Genomic DNA, 18,631 nt, shown 5'->3' on the forward strand with positions numbered 1-18,631 from the left:
ATGCTCTTCTTTTTCACCAAAAAGCAAAATTAGCATTTTAGCATGATATAGTAACTTGTCAACACATCTATTTCTTAAAATTTCACATGATATTTCTTAAAATATTTCATTTTTTATATTGAATCCAACATACACTTATTTAGTTGTCAAACTCTTTAATTTGGCAATAACAATGTTTTTAATTGCTAGTCTTTAAAAGCGATTATTTTCATGCTTTCCAACTAAAAATTACAGCATTACGAATTGTTAAACCAGGAATGAAACTAAACGAACTAACTTAACTGATGCTAGCATTAACGATCAAGCTCGAAAATACAAACGACAAAGCTTGCCAAAAACATATGCTGCAAATGTTAAAAACATTTAACCTAATTAGATTTTTTACTATTTGTTTTGTTAGTCATACGTATATGTGATTTATACTCGGTATACGAGCCATTTATTAGTTTTACTCACACCTCGCGATAAACGCAAAAATATGCAGCGCTAATATGCATACGCCTGAAAAGCTTGTGATATTAACTTAGTATTTTTAAAGTTGAACGTATAGAATTGTTTAAAATATGCTTTGATTGAATCGCAGGCTATGCAGTAGCCGTATTGTTTTCAAACTGGTGGAATTTCCATTGACGGTCATCATTCGACGCGATAAACTTACTCTGTATCCACAGTGCTTGAAAAACACGTTTTTAATACAGTGATATAACTCAAATGTTCAGTTTTTATTTAATTAATGGTCGTACCTTTTGTATTATGTGTAGAGCACGACCCAGCGATATCCTTTGTCCTTGCTGTGAATATAGTTTGACGAATCTGTCTCTCTTTCTGTGGCGAATGTCTGTGTGGCTTGGAGGACCACTACTGCATATAGTCAATGTCCTTTTCTACAGTAGTAGTGGTTTCATGTGGCCTAGTGTCTGTCTTAGAAGCTATCTTCTCCTAGCTCACCACTAGCTATCTTACTCTCCACTCCTTAACACTTCCCTCTATATAACTAGGGTAAGTGCTAATATTAGATTAGTATACTATAGAATTATATTTTCCTGGTTGGCGTTAACAGTAAGTAAAGGTATAACGTTATCTGAGGTGTAGTCTGTTCAGTATCTTGGTATAGACTGACTAAGAAAAAGAAATGCTTGAAAAGAGCTTGAAGCCAAAATAACTTCTTTAACATTTCCACTTACTGAGATAAACAAAAATCAAACTTATGCCAATGTTTGCACCACGCAAAACGAACATCCGAATCATAACACTGACAAACAACCATTTGCACTCCAATATCCGCTAATCAACAGGAATACTAATACCAATAGAAATCCTGTAGTAAACTCTACAACTGTCCCTGCTACTACATGTACTACATCTCCAGCTAGCAGAAACAACGCTAGTCAACCCAAATCAAGTAAAACATCTACTACAGTATTTAAACCTAAAAATTGTATTGTCATAAGCCCCAGTGAAGGAAACATCGACAAAAATCTATTCAAACACACCAATCAAGACACTATACGGCGTACGTTATCTGTTAACCATGGTCCTCTGATAATAGACATGGTCAACAGATACAAATTTCACTCGTCTAATCCGAGATTTATTCTACAACTCGATTCTGCAGAGACAGCAGCTAAGATCACCAGAGACTGGAAAGCCGATAATTTTGGTGGCTCTGTTATTAGAATGACTATCGACCCCATAGACTCATTGGAACATATTGGTATGGTAAAAGGAGTTCCTAAGGATATACCTGACTCAGAAATATTTGATGCCATACAAAACAAATATTCCGGTGCCTCATTTTCTAGGCTTTTCAAAGACCAGCAACCACTACGTACGCTGAAAATAACTTTCAAATATGAATTCCAACTAAAACAAGCAGTAAAAAATAGCCTATTACTTTCCAACATGATCTTCAGATTAGAGCATCTCTATGCCAACACAAACTCAATAGACACAACAGTGTTCTTTAAATTTGTCGGATTACCCATCGTTCACATGAACATACGAGGACTTCTTAACAAAATGGATGATGTAAAATATCTAATCAATAAATACAATTTAAAAATTTTTCATGTTTCTGAAACACTGTTAAGCAACTCAATAAGTAGTAATTTGTTACATATTCCTGGTTATGTAATACAGCGTAGAGATAGAATAGGTAGGCAGGGTGGTGGTGTTTTGACCTATGTTCACTCATCTATTGACTTCATCTCGCTACTTGATTTTGATAACATTCTACCGGAATCTATTACTATTAAAATCTCTCAACCATACTCGAAACCAATTCTCACCTCAGTTGTTTACCGGCCTCACAATTCTCCTGTTACATGGTCAGACACATTTGAAAATTATATAGCAAATTGTAAAGACATCTGTCATGAACTTATCATCTTAGGTGACCTTAATATAAATCTAAATGCTCCCAAAATCAAATGGAGTAATATTTTAAAACAACTGGCTCTGGTTCAGTTAGTCAAACAAAACACTCGAGTCCAGAAAAAATCTCAATCACTTATTGACCACATATACACAACAAAACCAGATAACATTCATCAATCAGGTGTACACAAAACTGGTATGAGTGATCATTATCTAATCTTTGCATCTCGTAAGTTAGGCATCTCAACTACAGGACCTAAAACACGTCAAAGACTAACATATTTTGACTGGAAAAGCTTCTCAATTCAAGCTTTTCAAAAAGAATTAAAAGAAGCTGACTGGCTAACTCTTTACCAATCACCTTCCATTGAGACTATGCTTAACTCATTTACTTCTAAACTAAACTCGATTATCTTGTATCACTTAAAAACCAAGACCAGATTTGTCAAATCCTCAACTCATCCTCCCTGGTTGGACAGTGAAATTCTAAAAAATATGGAAAAGAGAGATAAACTTAAAAGTCAGCAGTTATGGAACAAATATAAAACACAGAGAAATTACACAACAAATCTAATACGTAAAAAGAAGAAACTTTATATTTCTAACTTAATTTCAGAGTCAAACGATAAGTAAACCAAAAAGCTGTGGCAAGTTATGCGCAACACTAACAAAAACAACACTAATCCAGATATGTCATCAGAAACTGATACCCCGTAATGCTCATTGGGTAATGCATTTAACAAACATTTTGTCAACATTTCTAGAAATTTAAATATCGAAAACGAATGCAGTTGGACTCCTAATTCACATAGCTATTTACCTGCTTCAGATACTATTTCACCTGTACATACAACATACAACCGACGTAGTAAATATACTGCATCACATTCGTTTAGACAAAGCTACAAGTATTGACAATATCTCAATTCGAATATTTCGCATATCACCACCATTCATAATCATCCCGCTCACAGATATCATTAATAGAGCTATTAAGAAAGCAACTTTCCCTGAACTATGGAGAACTGCTATAGTTACCCCACTACACAAGGGTGGTGATAAAAATAACTTATCTAATTATAGACCCATATCGGTATTTCCTATACTTTCTAAAATTTGCGAAAGACATAAACTCAATGCGCTTCAGATACACTTACCGGTAGATAGTAACAAAACTATAAGTAGCTCACAGTCAGGATTTAGAAAAAAACCACTCTTGCATCACTACTATTCATCATCTTTACTCCATTTGGTCAAACATGGTCAAAAACAAAAATACTTTATTCATTATTTTTCTTGACTTTCAAAAAGCTTTTGACATGGTTAATCATAATATACTTATTTGAAAAATAGGAAACATAGAAATAACTGGTAAATTTCTTGACACCATCAGGTCATATTTGAATGGACGGCACCAATGCGTGAAAATAAAAAATATCTGCTCAGATGCTCTTCCTATAGCTACTGGCGTTCCACAAGGTTCAAGTCTTGCACCCACACTGTTTCAAATTTTTATAAATGATTTACTTAAATTACCACTCCACAGCACACCTCATGCTTATGCTGACGATACCTCATTCTCTATATCCAAAACTGACCCTTCATGCCTCCAATCTAAAATAAATTCAGACCTAAGACTTATCCAACAATGGTGTGTGGCAAATCAGATGCCTCTTAACATTTCGAAATCTCACTATATCTTAGTAAATCCACTATTGAATTTCCCTCTGACAATTTCTATATTCGACAGTACCCTAACAAGACAATCTACTTCTAAGCTACTTAGCTTTATCATCAACGACTCTTTATCATGGCTAGACCACATCTCATTCATTTCAAATAAAATATCATCTAACCTACATTTATTTTATAACATTCGTCATCTTATGAACTTTGATACTGCCAGACTATATTACTATAATTTTAACCATTCCTATCTTATATATAGACTACATATGTTTTACCCTACAACACCTGTAAAATATACCAACACACTATTTATTTTACAAAAAAATCTTTACGACTTATATGCAAAGACCTAAACATACCCCATAAAAACCATCATTTAGTACCTACCAACTTAATAGCAAGCACTAGTTGGTGTTCTTCCCTTACCTAAGCTATCACAGTACTTTACCTGCCTCACTGCTCATTCAATACTCCACGATAACTGCCCTAAATATCTCAGCTATAGCTTTCAAACCGTAAACCATGGTCACAAAACCAGAAACAGATTCAAATTACCTAGTGCCATAAACCACAACAAACTCAACAGTAACCTGCTAAATTCATTTAATAATCTCTGCACTAATTTAAGAACTCTTCCTCTGCAATCTTTTAAAACAAAACTCAAACTACACCTACTATCCTCTGACCAATAATACCATTCACCATATAGCCTTAAATATTTTAACATTTTTATATTACACGGTGTTTTCATAACTAGAAAATTGTTGTCATAGATATGCATACTATTTTCACAGAGCTATTATTTGTCTACTTTTTGTTTAAACAATACTCATATCAATCCTCAAGCTTGCGTTTTACATATTTTATGCATTCAGTTCCTACATTATTACATTAATTAGACTATTCACTAGTTTTTTTAGTTAGACTATAGTTTCTATGCGTTCCTTTTTATTTTTTTGTTGTACACCGCTTTTTAGTTAGTTTACTTGCCGTGGTACCTTGTGAAAAACATATTGTAAAGTATGACTATTGACTACCACAATAAAGATTGCTCATATAGAAATGCACTTGCTATTATACTGTCTTGTCAAGTGTGAGTTGTCTGTCACTAGGCCACCAATATAATCATGGAACAACAACTCCGAATCTCAATAATTATGTGACAAGCAACCCGGCACCGCTGAAAATAGGAATGGCTAAATGAATATGAATTATTCTACTCATATCAACAGTATAGCCCACTGGTGATATTTTTGCAGCATTGAGTATTAACCTAAGACAATCGTGGAAATAGGAGTTTTACCAAGCTATGTTATGATATTTGGGCAAAGCGTTGCAAAACAGTTAAATGAGGCACACAAAATTTTGTGCTTTCGTTCGTTCAATATTTGGACATGCAGTGATTACACAACGGGAGCACAGTCAGGAACTTATATAATTTCGGAAAAGCTAAGGATGTGCTTTCATATATAACTGGTCAATCATTCAACGAATGTGTAAGCACACTAACTTTTGTAGCATAGAAAGAATGAACTAGCAATAACAGAATGTCTATTAACAAAATACGTGAAAAAAAACAACCAAGGATAATACGCACAACACTCAAGCCTCGGAGTTAAATCTAGACACCATTAATATATAAAGGTTATTATTGCTAGTCAGATTGCCTGCGCTATAGTGCCTTCTTACAATGACTCAAAAACAAAATGACTTTAGTGTCTAAAAATAGTAACATCAAAATTATGACTGTAAATGCCACTATATAATAATATAAGGTTTACCGATGTATACAAAACTGACAGACAAGCTTATTATGCAAAGTATAACAAATCTAACACTACACTAGATAAAATATCAAATTAGTTTATACAAAAGATATGAAAAATTATGAGAAAAGGGTGTAAGATTCAAAGCAGTTAAAAAGTATTTTAAGAAAAACAAATGGCTACAAACAGCATTTTATGCGAGTGTAGAAATGTTCTACTTCACTTGAGTGAAGAGTGGAGGTCAGAGGTCAGGATACTGTAGTCAGATCATGTGATAGAGCAGCCCCAGATAGCAGTTGCCAGCTTCTGAGACAAGAGATGTAACTAACATAGAAGAAACCTCTTGAAAAGAAGCGGAAGACATTTAGGGCAAAAACAACGAAGAATAGACAACTCTAAGCATGCTAACGTAAGCGCGGAACAATGCGACAATAGAGACATCATGTGTTGAGAGGATTATAGTCACTCGCAATCAATTATGTTTTACTGTTGCTAGAATTAACAAGTTTGTCCTTTCTAGGAGGCATTCTTTCATTAGACTTGTCTAAGCTCCGAGCCTCTTCAAAGCTCCCTATCTTGTGTGTAGGAGTGACACCGCTAAGGGCTGCAATAAATAAATAATTTATTTATTTGAAGTTTTACAATTTCAATAATAAATTCTTTACTAATTAAAGACGGCGTAAGACTGCAATACACCGCCTGAAAAGATGCGATTGTTTCAGATGGACTGGACACACACAAAATAATTAATCGGTTTAGCAAATACTTTACAACTTAAAGATTATGTGGATGCGATAAAATCTAAAACTTTCAATGGAGGTGGCCACTCGGCATGCAGTACTAAAAATGTAAACCACTACTGCCAATATACAAGTCGTCTGTAATCGCTGTCGATAAAGAATTTTTGCCAACATGGTAATAATCATAAAAATAATTCGTGATAATAAAACATCAATTATCAATAATATTAAGGCATTGATGTATTTTTACTTGAGTCGTTTTGCTTATTGGAAATAGAGAGTTGGGTCAATTCAATTTATTTGTGAGTTGAGCTCTAAGGCTTGCTTGAGCAAGCATGTAAACTCACGTGTCCATCTCTAGTCATAAAAGGCACGCTAACTCTAGATATTCCTACATCATATGACTTTTAACAATTATGTTGTAATCGTTATCCTCAACTAAGAGGGTGTCAAAAACAGGTCTATACACTTGTCGCAACGTTCCTCTTCACAGAAATCTTTAATAAAAGGCGTATTTAAGTTAAAGCACAACAAAACATGTATGTTATGATTTAAACCTCCACATTAAAATCATAGCATGAGATTAATGCAGGAATAAAAAGGATTGGAACTGTTCTATCTATAGAGTGTTGAGTGAGCCCAATAATGGTCTTTCCACTTTAATATGCTAATACAAATCACCTGGTATGAAAACTGATGAAACGAATGAATAAAGAGTTTTCTCTAAAAATCACGAGTGAGATAATGACAAGGGAGATAATGACAGAATGGAAAAGGAAACAAACCTGAGACCATTGTCTCTTTGCCCCCAGATAAAGCTCCGACAGGAAGCAGCCCATTCGGTGTAAGTCCTTTCAGCTCAAGAACTGTTTCGCTTTCTTCCCTGATAAAGTACATTTATTAGAGACACGTACAAACATTGAACCTATGTGATGAGTGTAAAGTAAGTACATTTACTAGAGACACATACAAACATTGAAACTGTGTGATGAGTGTCAAGTAAGTACATTTACCAGAAACACATACAAACATTGAACCTGTGTGATGAGTGTGAAGTAAGTACATTTACTAGAGACACGTACAAACATCGAACCTGTGTGATGAGTGTGAAGTAAGTACATTTACTAGAGACACATACAAACATTGAAACTCTGTGATGAGTGTGAAGTAAGTACATTTACTAGAGACACGTACAAACATTGAACCTGTGTGATGAGTGTGAAGTAAGTACATTCACCAGAGAAACGTACGTACAACCTGTGTGATGAGTGTAACTAGTAAAGATACCATCTGCTTACACATTCATGAGTCATGTTATGTGTCAAACGTACAGCTGCATGTCAGCCTATAGCACTCAAATAGCACCATATAGCACTTACATGGCAGCATAATTAATACAGTAATGCAGTAAATCCCTATAAAAAGGCAATGTAAGAAGTGGGTACAACATCTCAGCAGGAAACAGAAAGCGGCAAATGGCTGGACTGGTAACATAAAGACCTGGTTGGGTCGCAATAAAATACCTTTACCAAACTCATTTGAGTAAAGTAAAGATATGAAGACGCACAATCAAAGTAAAGATATGAACACACATGACCACAGTTAAGACATGAACTCACAAGATCACAGTAAATATATAAACTCACCTGAGCACGGTAAAACTATGAGCTCATCTGATCGCAGTAAAGATATGAACTCACCTGATCACAGTAAAGATATGAACTCACCTGATCACAGTAAAGACATGAACTCACCTGATCACAGTAAAGACATGAACTCACCTGATCACAGTAAAGATATGAACTCACCTGATCACAGTAAAGATATGAACTCACCTGATCACAGTAAAGATATGAACTCACCTGATCGCAGTAAAGATATGAACTCACCTGATCACAGTAAAGATATGAACTCACCTGATCACAGTAAAGACATGAACTCATCTGATCACAGTAAAGATATGAACTCATCTGATCACAGTAAAGATATGAACTTACCTGAGCACAGTAAAGATATGAATTCACCTGATCACAGTAAAGATATGAACTCACCTGATCACAGTAAAGACATGAACTCACCTGATCACAGAAAAGACATTAACTCACGTGATCAAAGTAAAGATATGAACTCACCTGAACACAGTAAAGATATGAACTCACCTGATCGCGGTAAAGACATGAACTCACCTGAGCACGGTAAAGACACGGGCCATTTTTCCAATCGCTCTGATCTTATTCTTTATAACTTCCTTTCTCTCAGCAATAGTAGAGTCTACAACAAATAACATGCCTTTGAGCATACGGAGTTGTACTTCACTTGTTTGATCATGTTTAGCCCAGAGCGTAAAGTGAACGAGTTTTCCTAGTTCCAGAAAGTCACTGTTATCAAACAACAACACATAATTGGCATCATTGCCTAGAGCAGCTTTCTCTTCAGCTTACATAGACAGCTCGTAGAAAAAACATTTCACCACAAATTTTGCAAAATATCTCGGGAATTGCCAACAAGTTTTATACAAGTATTCTATCACATTAATATGCTTAAAAATGATCAAGTACTCTACATACACCAAGAGAGCTAGTACCCTACATACACTGAGAGAGCTAGTAACCTACATACACTAAGAGTGCTAGTAACCTACATACACTAAGATAGCTAGTAACCTACATACACTAAGAGAGCTAGTAACCTACATACACTAAGAGAGCTAGTAACCTACATACACTGAGAGAGCTAGTACCCTACATACACTAAGAGAGCTAGTAACCTACATACACTGAGAGAGCTAGTAACCTACATACACTGAGAGAGCTAGTAACCTACATACACCAAGAGAGCTAGTAACCTATATACACTAAGAGAGCTAGTAACCTACATACACCAAGAGAGCTAGTACCCTACATACACTGAGAGAGCTAGTAACCTACATACACTAAGAGAGCTAGTAACCTACATACACTAAGATAGCTAGTAACCTACATACACTAAGAGAGCTAGTAACCTACATACACTAAGAGAGCTAGTAACCTACATACACTAAGAGAGCTAGTAACCTACATACACTGAGAGAGCTAGTAACCTACATACACTGAGAGAGCTAGTAACCTACATACACTGAGAGAGCTAGTAACCTACATACACCAAGGGAGCTAGTAACCTACATACACTGAGAGAGCTAGTAGCCTACATACACTAAGAAAGCTAGTAACCTACATACACTAAGAGAGCTAGTAACCTACATACACTAAGAGAGCTAGTAGCCTACATACACTGAGAGAGCTAGTAACCTACATACACTGAGAGAGCTAGTAACCTACATACACTAAGAGAGCTAGTAACCTACATACACTAAGGGAGCTAGTAACCTACATACACTAAGAGAGCTAGTAACCTACATACACTAAGAGAGCTAGTAACCTACATACACTAAGAGAGCTAGCAACCTACATACACTGAGAGAGCTAGTAACCTACATACACTAAGAGAGCTAGTAACCTACATACACTGAGAGAGCTAGTAACCTACATACACTAAGAGAGCTAGTAACCTACATACACCGAGAGAGCTAGTAACCTACATACACTAAGAGAGCTAGTAACCTACATACACTAAGATAGCTAGTAACCTACATACACTAAGAGAGCTAGTAACCTACATACACTAAGAGAGCCAGTAACCTACATACACTGAGAGAGCTCAATAAAACTGTCCATCGACAAACAGGCAATGCACTGAGTTAACAAACTCCACATCGTTAATGTTGTACAGATGAAGTGCAAAGCAACACGCCTATTTGCCATGACTATTAGTTACTAGTAGCAATACTAAGGCATAATTTGGAAGACAAATGTTTACTATACACAACCTAGGTTATGTGCAATGCTTCTATGACAAGGTTGTTAAACAGAAAGAGAGAACAAGTCTCGACATATTACAAATTATGATATCACAATGACTGTTAACGCTTCCTACTATTAAAAATATGATAAGTGCCGCAATGACGCCTTGTAATGAAGTGTCCGTGGCACATCTTGTCCAGCATGTTGGTGTTTGGAAGGATTTTCATTATTCACTTGCCATCAGCTATTTCTACTAGAGTCAAAAGCACTTTTGTTGCTAGTGTTTTTACAGGAAATGCCGTCACCAGCCTTGCTATTAATTTTGTTGAATCCAACAAAAATACAAAGAATTTTCATTAAGACACCTCCATAAGCGAACACCTCAGAGATAACTAACATCTCATTCCCATTGATATAACAGATGGCAAATCGGCAGTATAGTAACTCATATCTGCGTATTATCGTGAGCCACAGCACACACCATGAGCCAACAAATGAAGCATCATCCTTTACTCCACCCCTAGTATGAGTAAGCCATAAAAATAATACAAATGATTAAAAGCTGACAGAGGAGCCACACGAGTGATCTACATTACTTACATTTGACAACTCCGACACCTAAGACTGATTAGCTCGTATAAACAGTAATTAAGATACTAGATGATATGCAAAAATATATTAGTCTCAGCTCATATTATGTATGAAAAATATGCTAATCAATGGCTGGGAGTGCATCGTAGACTGAGCCCAGACAATAACACCAGATCTTATAGATAATGAAACTAAAGACTGGTTTTAAATTACAGCGGATGAACATTAATAAAAAACACAATGTCATGAATGGCAGCGTTAAACTCAAGAAATATTATCAAGTACAAGTGGCCTAGCTTTGCAATATTGCGAAGGAAGAAAAGTGCATAGCTTTTACTGGCGTAATCCATTTTCCACGGAAACAAAGCTGCGTGTTAAGGTTTACGCTGAACCTCTAATTGAACGCCAGGATGCTCTATTTTTCAATCCTTCCTCTATAGCAGCGGTCAAATAGAGGTGGCGGTCAAATAGAGGTGGCGGTCAAATAGAGGTGGCGGTCAAATAGAGGTGGCGGTCAAATAGAGGTGGCGGTCAAATAGAGGTGGCGTTCAATTAGAGGGTTTCCTAGAAAAGCATAGACTTGTCTAAGTCACAATCTTTAAAAAGCTGAAAATTTCTGGAAAATTCTCAGCTCACTAAACGCACAGAGATTCGTATCAAGTGTTCAAATGTTTAGAAGGCAGGAATCCAAAAGAACAGCGGTACAGACAAGCAACAAGGTAAACTGATAGGCATAAAAAGACAAGCTATCATAGAAATACTCGTCTGTTTGAATGAATGTTTAGATAGACTCACTGTCCTGTTCATTAGCCTCGGCATTATCTGGTTCGTCAGTGTCGTCAGGGCTCAGCTCATCATTTGAACATATACTCAGAACGTTCACAAGCATTTCTGTAACTGTAAGCAAACATAGGCCAAGGGTGAACAATTACTTCGACAACATGTCAGACTAGTGTGAGACACTGAGCATGTCATGCAAAAGAAAAGATGTTCTGGGGTGATCCTGAAGCACTCTGCAATCTTACTTGACCTTGAGTGAGCTCATCACTGGTAAAACACTTTGCGTATAAAATGGGGCATACAACCGCTCTTTGGTTGATAAGATGGTTCTGTTAACAATCATGTAATTCTTTTATTCATGATATATGATAGATGCATAGAGATATACTGGAATGTGGTAGAGCTTTTATTCATGATATATATGATAGATGCATAGAGATATACTGGAATGTGGTAGATCTTTTATTCATGATATATATGATAGATGCATAGAAGTATACTGGAATGTGGTAGATCTTTTATTCATGATATATATGATAGATGCATAGAGGTATACTGGAATGTGGTAGGTCTTTTATTCATGATATATATGATAGATGCATAGAGATATACTGGAATGTGGTAGAAAAACTAAACTTGCTGTCAATAAAATACTGAAAATGTGACATAAAGTTACCACTATAGAAAACCAGCTAAGGTGTAACCGCCCGCAACTCCTTACATTTACAGTCACAACTATTTTAAAAATGATTTGCATCTCGTGTCTTATAAGATTACATTAACTTGAAATAAACGCTTGGTGGTTCGCAAATGATAATGCCATGTCAGAAAAACACTTTTTGTGAAACATTTTTTGGGGCATGCCAGCTATCTGTCAAGCTAGACAGGCCCGACAACTTCTTACAAGTGGCTTGCCACATGCGAAAAAAAAGGTGGCACACGCTGCTGATTTTAATGATGATTTTGTCACCCTTCACGTGCCCTCAAGTAACTACATGTATAGTTAACAGACCATATTTTTAGTTGCCAAAAGAAAGAGTACAAATAACAAAACCAGCCATGGCATATCAACCACAATACCAAACTTTTGGTGGAAATATCTCTAAGTTATCCATACAATTTGCTTAAAATTTTATAGTTGCTCTACGTAAAATTTCTTTAGTGGAAGGGCAAGTCGCCTGCTTGTGTAGCTAATAATATGATAAATCTGGCAGCAATATCAGTTGAGATTTCAAGCGAAGCATCGCCAGACATCAACAATAAATAGCTAAAGACTCACGAATAGCTGCATAAACTGAGATCTAGAGTGGAGCGAACGGAGAGTAAAGGTAACAAATCATCTCACCTTTCTCCCCGACAAAAGGCAGTGACCAGGTGAAGACATCCATGAAATTTGGCAGCCAGTATGGGTGCGGAGAGCAGTTGAACTGTCTAATGTTCATCACATTATTTTCATATTTCAATATGGCCGCTAAAACAAATTGCGAGCTGCCGATAACATATTGACAGGACAGTAAGCCACCGACAGCACACTCATTGAATAGATTATAACAAAATCAAAATATTCAAATGAGCAAATGTACATGTATGGTTTTGATAGTTTTGTTAAACTGTAAGCTCATCTTCGACTCAAGGCAGGGGAGTTTAATACTCGATGAAATATTAGCGAGTGCGGCGACAAGCAGTTACTATAGCAAGATACAGCCATGGTTGAATCTGGTACCTGAAGGCTATATAGCAGAACTAAAATAATCTAACTCTCAAAGGCTTGTTATAATTTTGTTCTAGAAAATATTTAAACGGAGGGTGTGCTGCATAATATTCCCAAAAGATGAATGGAAGATGGACCAGGTTTGGTATTATTTATAGAGTACCTGACCTAGTAACAGAGACCTAGGGTCGGTCACCTGAAAGGCTATTTATAGAGTATTTGACCTAAAAACAGAAACCTGGGATCGGTCACCTGAAAGGCTATTGGTGGTGGTAGCAAATAATGTTGGAGCCTGATTTGAAATCAGTGATCCACTCAAGTTGGCACTTGAGTGGATCACTGATTTCAAGTGTGCCAGCATCAGCATGAAATGTCAGAACGAGCCCAGGTGCTGACATCTCATGTCTAGTGACACTGTCTATAGCCAGGTTAAGGTATAGCTCCGATGAGGTAATCTGATCAGCCAAGCATGCTTTCATGTAATAGCATAGTCTTGAATTGATCCCTTCTAATATGTGCCTAAACTAATTTACCGATAATCGCAAAGTTCTATAAAAAAAATTAAATACAAAAGATTGGCGCGACTGTTAATAATTATGCATAATGTGTTAGTAAAACTTGTAATCATTTATTGAGTACTCAGAATAGAAACGATGTTGTCCTGTGATTTTTTCCCAACTCCGTACTGGTATACTCTACAGCTGCCAAGGCCGCTCTACAGGCACAAGTTATAAAACAAGATATACTGAGAGGAAGAGATAATTCCTACTGGTTTGCTTACCTTTATTGTTGTAAACATCCAGGTAGTTGGGAGCAGAGAATATAGTGATTAGAGAGGGGAAGCCAGTCGCCTGGCTTTTTTTGTACATTCGATAGCCGGCATCCTGAGCCTCGTGTGCACGGATTATAGATAACAGGTTATTCTGTTGAGCAAACTCACAGCAAGCTGCATAGCTGAAATTATTATACGTGTATATAACAAAACAAGATGCCATAGTAATATATATAACAAAACGATATGCCATAGTAATATATATAACAAAACAATATGCCATAGTAATATATATAACAAAACAATATGCCATAGTAATATATATAACAAAACAATATGCCATAGTAATATATATAATATAACAATATCTAATTTGAGTAAAAGTTACTAAAATGGTTAAAGCATTTGACTACTAAATAGTTTCGTGCATAGTAGGTGCATTCTTCAGATAAAAGAAGAGTGGACCTTCAGTGCAAAGAAGAGTCTTTTACCTGAAGAATGCACCTACTATGCACGAAACTATTTAGTAATAAAATACTTTAACCATTTTAGTAACTTTTACTCAAATTTGATTTTAGTCAGCTCTAGTCTTAATATTGAGCACTTTTTCAAACTATTCAATAATCCTTCATAATCATATCGCATAATATATGATGGTATTATGATTATATTCATAATATAACAATATAATATATCATTATATAAATATAATGAAACAATATAATATAGAATTACCGTAAATTCATATAATATTATATAAATATAATATAAAAATATAGTATTACATAAATGTAAAAAGGATATTTCATGCTATTCACAAGAGAGTCAAACCTCAGTTAAGCCATTCTGGTATTTGCTTTGCTTTTTAAAACCATGTAGCATATGCAAAAAAGAGAAATGCTTCAAGTAATTGCGTATAGCATTAAATGAAACACATTATACAACACTACGCAAAACAAACTAAAGTATAAAACAGAAATAATATGTAAAAATTGAATTAACAAAAGAATAGCCAGAAAAAATAACCAATATAATGACAGATAATGGCATTAATTGTAAGCTCAGTGAGAAAGTCTGGAGCGAATGATGTAAACGCGCGTAATTTACATTAATTGTAGCTTAACTTAGTTTATGCGAGTTTCTTTACTTTAGTGTTTGGTTTATGACCACCTTTTTACATCTATTTTTAAAACTGCAACGTTTAAAACAATTTCAAACATCATATGTTAGAAATCATTTGGCACATTAAAATAAACTTTCACAAAAATTTTACATGTTAAAACATTCATATGTAGAGGTGATTGTAAGTTGAGGTCTGACTGTAAACCTATGATAGTTATTGAAATAGCAAGACATGGTCTAGGTCAAAACTAAATAAATTCCCAGACTTTTCGAACCTTATTTCAGTCTTCTTTTGAAAATATTTCCTGATATTATCCTCACTGCCAAAATCTGTGAGAAATTTTGAAAATGCCTGTATTTTTGAAAGCTAAATTCAGTCTGTACATGCACAAAATTATACTTTTCCCTAAAAAATATCGCAATCAAACAATAATCCATTAGCAATCTAATGAAAAACCTTTGAGAGAATGTTTATAAACATTGATTTCTAGAGTCTTTTAAAAGTATGACTATAATATGCCAAACATACGGTATGTTGAAGAAATACGTGTTATGGCATATTTTTATGCCGCCCGGATAGCAAATACAACTAATAAGACACAATGCATACATATCAGTAGTACAATCACATTATTAAAGGCTGATCCTAATAATTGTATAATGCTAGTACGAAAAATAATTCAATAGTTTTCTTTGAATTGAATGAATTCTTTGACAATTCATTTAGAAGAAAAGAGAAGAGTATGAATAAAAGATGACATTATGAGGGGACTTTTTGGTCATGAAATTGTTCATAACTCAACTCATAGCTAATCTAATACACCATTTAAAATCCTCATTTACAAACATAGAGACTGGAAAGAAGCGAGGAAAAGCAGCAGCAACTAGAACTGTCTAATCAGAATTAAGAAACTTGATATGAATAAAGTCAGAGGAGTTTGTTACACAGGCAAACATTTGTCTATAAATCTGCTTGATTAAGAGTCGTTATTTACCATCAACAGGTGTACCATAACACATAGCGCAACACGTAGTGTAACACATAGCGTAACACATCGCGCAACACGTAGCGTAACACATAGCTTAACCAGTTCAGAATCTCCCGCTTTATGTATGTAATAGGAATATTATCAGATATGAACATCTGGGTATTGCTAGAGGTAGACAAAGGATATCATGGTTTTTTTGTCTTTTTTTCACGTCACCACTCTGTTTGCACATGCGCTCGTCTACAAAAAAGCTGCCATCTTTGTCAAAAACAATCGTCTTTCTCTTGATTAATAGTGTTTTTAAGTGTTGTTTTGATATTAAAACAAAAAATTTGCAAACAAAAGCATTGTTTGTAATAATTAATTGCAGAAGCATCGTGTTTTAAACGATAAAAGTTGTCCATAAAGATGGCAGACAACGATAGAATAACGTCACGAAAAAACGAAGGATGTTTAAGTAAAATTGACGATATTACAAGGAATTATGGGATTACGCTAGGCATAGGGCTAGTGCGGCATGATAGGTAGACTTACCTATAGAAATAGGAGCAGCCTCGCACACTGTTGTGGCTAAAGCGCTCCTTCTTTTTCTCATTGCCAAAATCCTCCAATGGATCTGACCACAGCAGGTCACACATCGCTCCATAGGCAGGGGGCTCTCTGAACCTGTTTAGCTAAACATAAGTTCAAACTATGATTAGATTCAGTGATAGTTAAAACAAGCCGACGGCTCAAGAGAATAAACATGGCTAAAATGGATGCTCTTTAATCAAATAGTCAAAAACTCACCTTTCTGATGTCCTCGAGGGTGTGGATCTCAGGTGAAAGGCCGCCGTGGACACAGAGAAACTGTTGGTTCATAAGCGCTGCTAGTGGCAGACAATCAAATGACTCCATACAGGCTTCGTAAACCTTCTCCGAGTACTTAATACGACCTGCAAGCACCTGTCACGCTCACTCTCTATTCTCATAAACAAAATTAAAAGCCAGTAATTGAAATAGAATAACATAAAAAAATGGAACACTAATGGATGCAAAAGCCAATAAGTCTGTAGTGATAAAGGTTTAACAGTTGCACAGACACAGGAATAGCCTGTGGTTCCAGAAGAGTTGAGACAATACTTACATTCCTGTCGAAAGGTGAAGTAGTCAGTTAAGTGCCGACATTCATGATTACCGCGCAGCAAATAAAATGTGTCAGGATAGGTTATTTTTAGTGACCATAAATAGAGAACACACTGAAACACAAAACAACAAAATATTGCATCTTCAACCTAACAATATGATACGTTTTCAAGGAAAACTGTTTTAGAGACTTTTGGGAGACCAATTAAAATATAATCAAGCTGTAAGTCATCAATACTGGTCAGAACTTCAGAAATGGACTCACTTCTATGCTGAAATAACCACGGTCTACATAGTCACCAAGAAAGAGATACTTGGTCGTGGATGGAGATCCACCAACTTCAAATAACTTCACCAGGTCATGAAACTGGCCATGCACATCCCCGCATACTACCAAGAAAACAACAAATCAACATTAAAAGAATATCAAATCTTCATATTACAGGCACCGCAAAACTGAATGAGTAGAATTGAATGGCTACCAGTAAGTGGAGCCTCTATTTCCAGCATTGTGCTCTCTTTTCGGAGTAGCGCAGAGCACTGTTCTATAATCTTCATCGCACATTCTTCCGTCAATCTGCCTTCAGCGCAAAAGTGTTGTTTCAGGAGGTCAACATCTATTTGTCCATTTTGACTGTATATATCTGAAGATTCCAACTTTTTTGCAGGTGGATATGGAACATCTGTATAATAAAACAAAGATTAAACATAAATAAGGTCAATGACAACAACTAAATACAATGATTATGATGGCTAATGATTAGGATTTTGACATCATGAACACAGATGCAAATGCTACGAATCCATAAGAGCAGTACGTTTTATAGGCCGTTCAGTAGTTGGTATTGCTATGCCACTCCCGGTTTCAGCCATGCTTCTAAAGGTATCCAAACAGGTTACATCTTGCTACATAGACATTTCATGTGCTTTTTCTCTCTCTCCAGATAATCTGCATGAGCTTTTCTGCGTAAATAATCTTCCTAATATATAAACCGTATCCAAATTAATGTTTATTTATCGTAAGCAAATGTGTACAAACTAATGCAGTGATGTTTTGTTAACGAATACGGTGCATTAACCAGCAGAAACCCAGGTATTTCGAGAGAAAATGGCGTTGCTAAAGGAAATGTA

General features: G+C 35.7%; 1 protein-coding gene across 1 annotated transcript; it reads right to left on the minus strand.

The window, feature by feature from the left end:
- Nucleotides 1-5,599: 5,599 nt before the first annotated feature.
- Nucleotides 5,600-18,604, minus strand: LOC137394763 (serine/threonine-protein phosphatase 2B catalytic subunit 2-like). Its single transcript, XM_068081525.1, has 12 exons — nucleotides 18,319-18,604; nucleotides 17,983-18,183; nucleotides 17,766-17,890; nucleotides 17,502-17,613; nucleotides 17,165-17,310; nucleotides 16,910-17,049; nucleotides 14,274-14,446; nucleotides 13,127-13,252; nucleotides 11,797-11,898; nucleotides 8,758-8,842; nucleotides 7,357-7,454; nucleotides 5,600-6,435 (listed from the first exon to the last, which is right to left on the minus strand). Exons 1-12 carry the CDS (start codon nucleotides 18,371-18,373, stop codon nucleotides 6,308-6,310), a joined length of 1,491 nt encoding a protein of 496 aa, XP_067937626.1. The 5' UTR covers nucleotides 18,374-18,604; the 3' UTR covers nucleotides 5,600-6,307.
- Nucleotides 18,605-18,631: the final 27 nt, after the last annotated feature.

Source organism: Watersipora subatra, chromosome 4 (assembly GCF_963576615.1).
Source record: "Watersipora subatra chromosome 4, tzWatSuba1.1, whole genome shotgun sequence".
NCBI lineage: Eukaryota > Metazoa > Bryozoa > Gymnolaemata > Cheilostomatida > Watersiporidae > Watersipora > Watersipora subatra.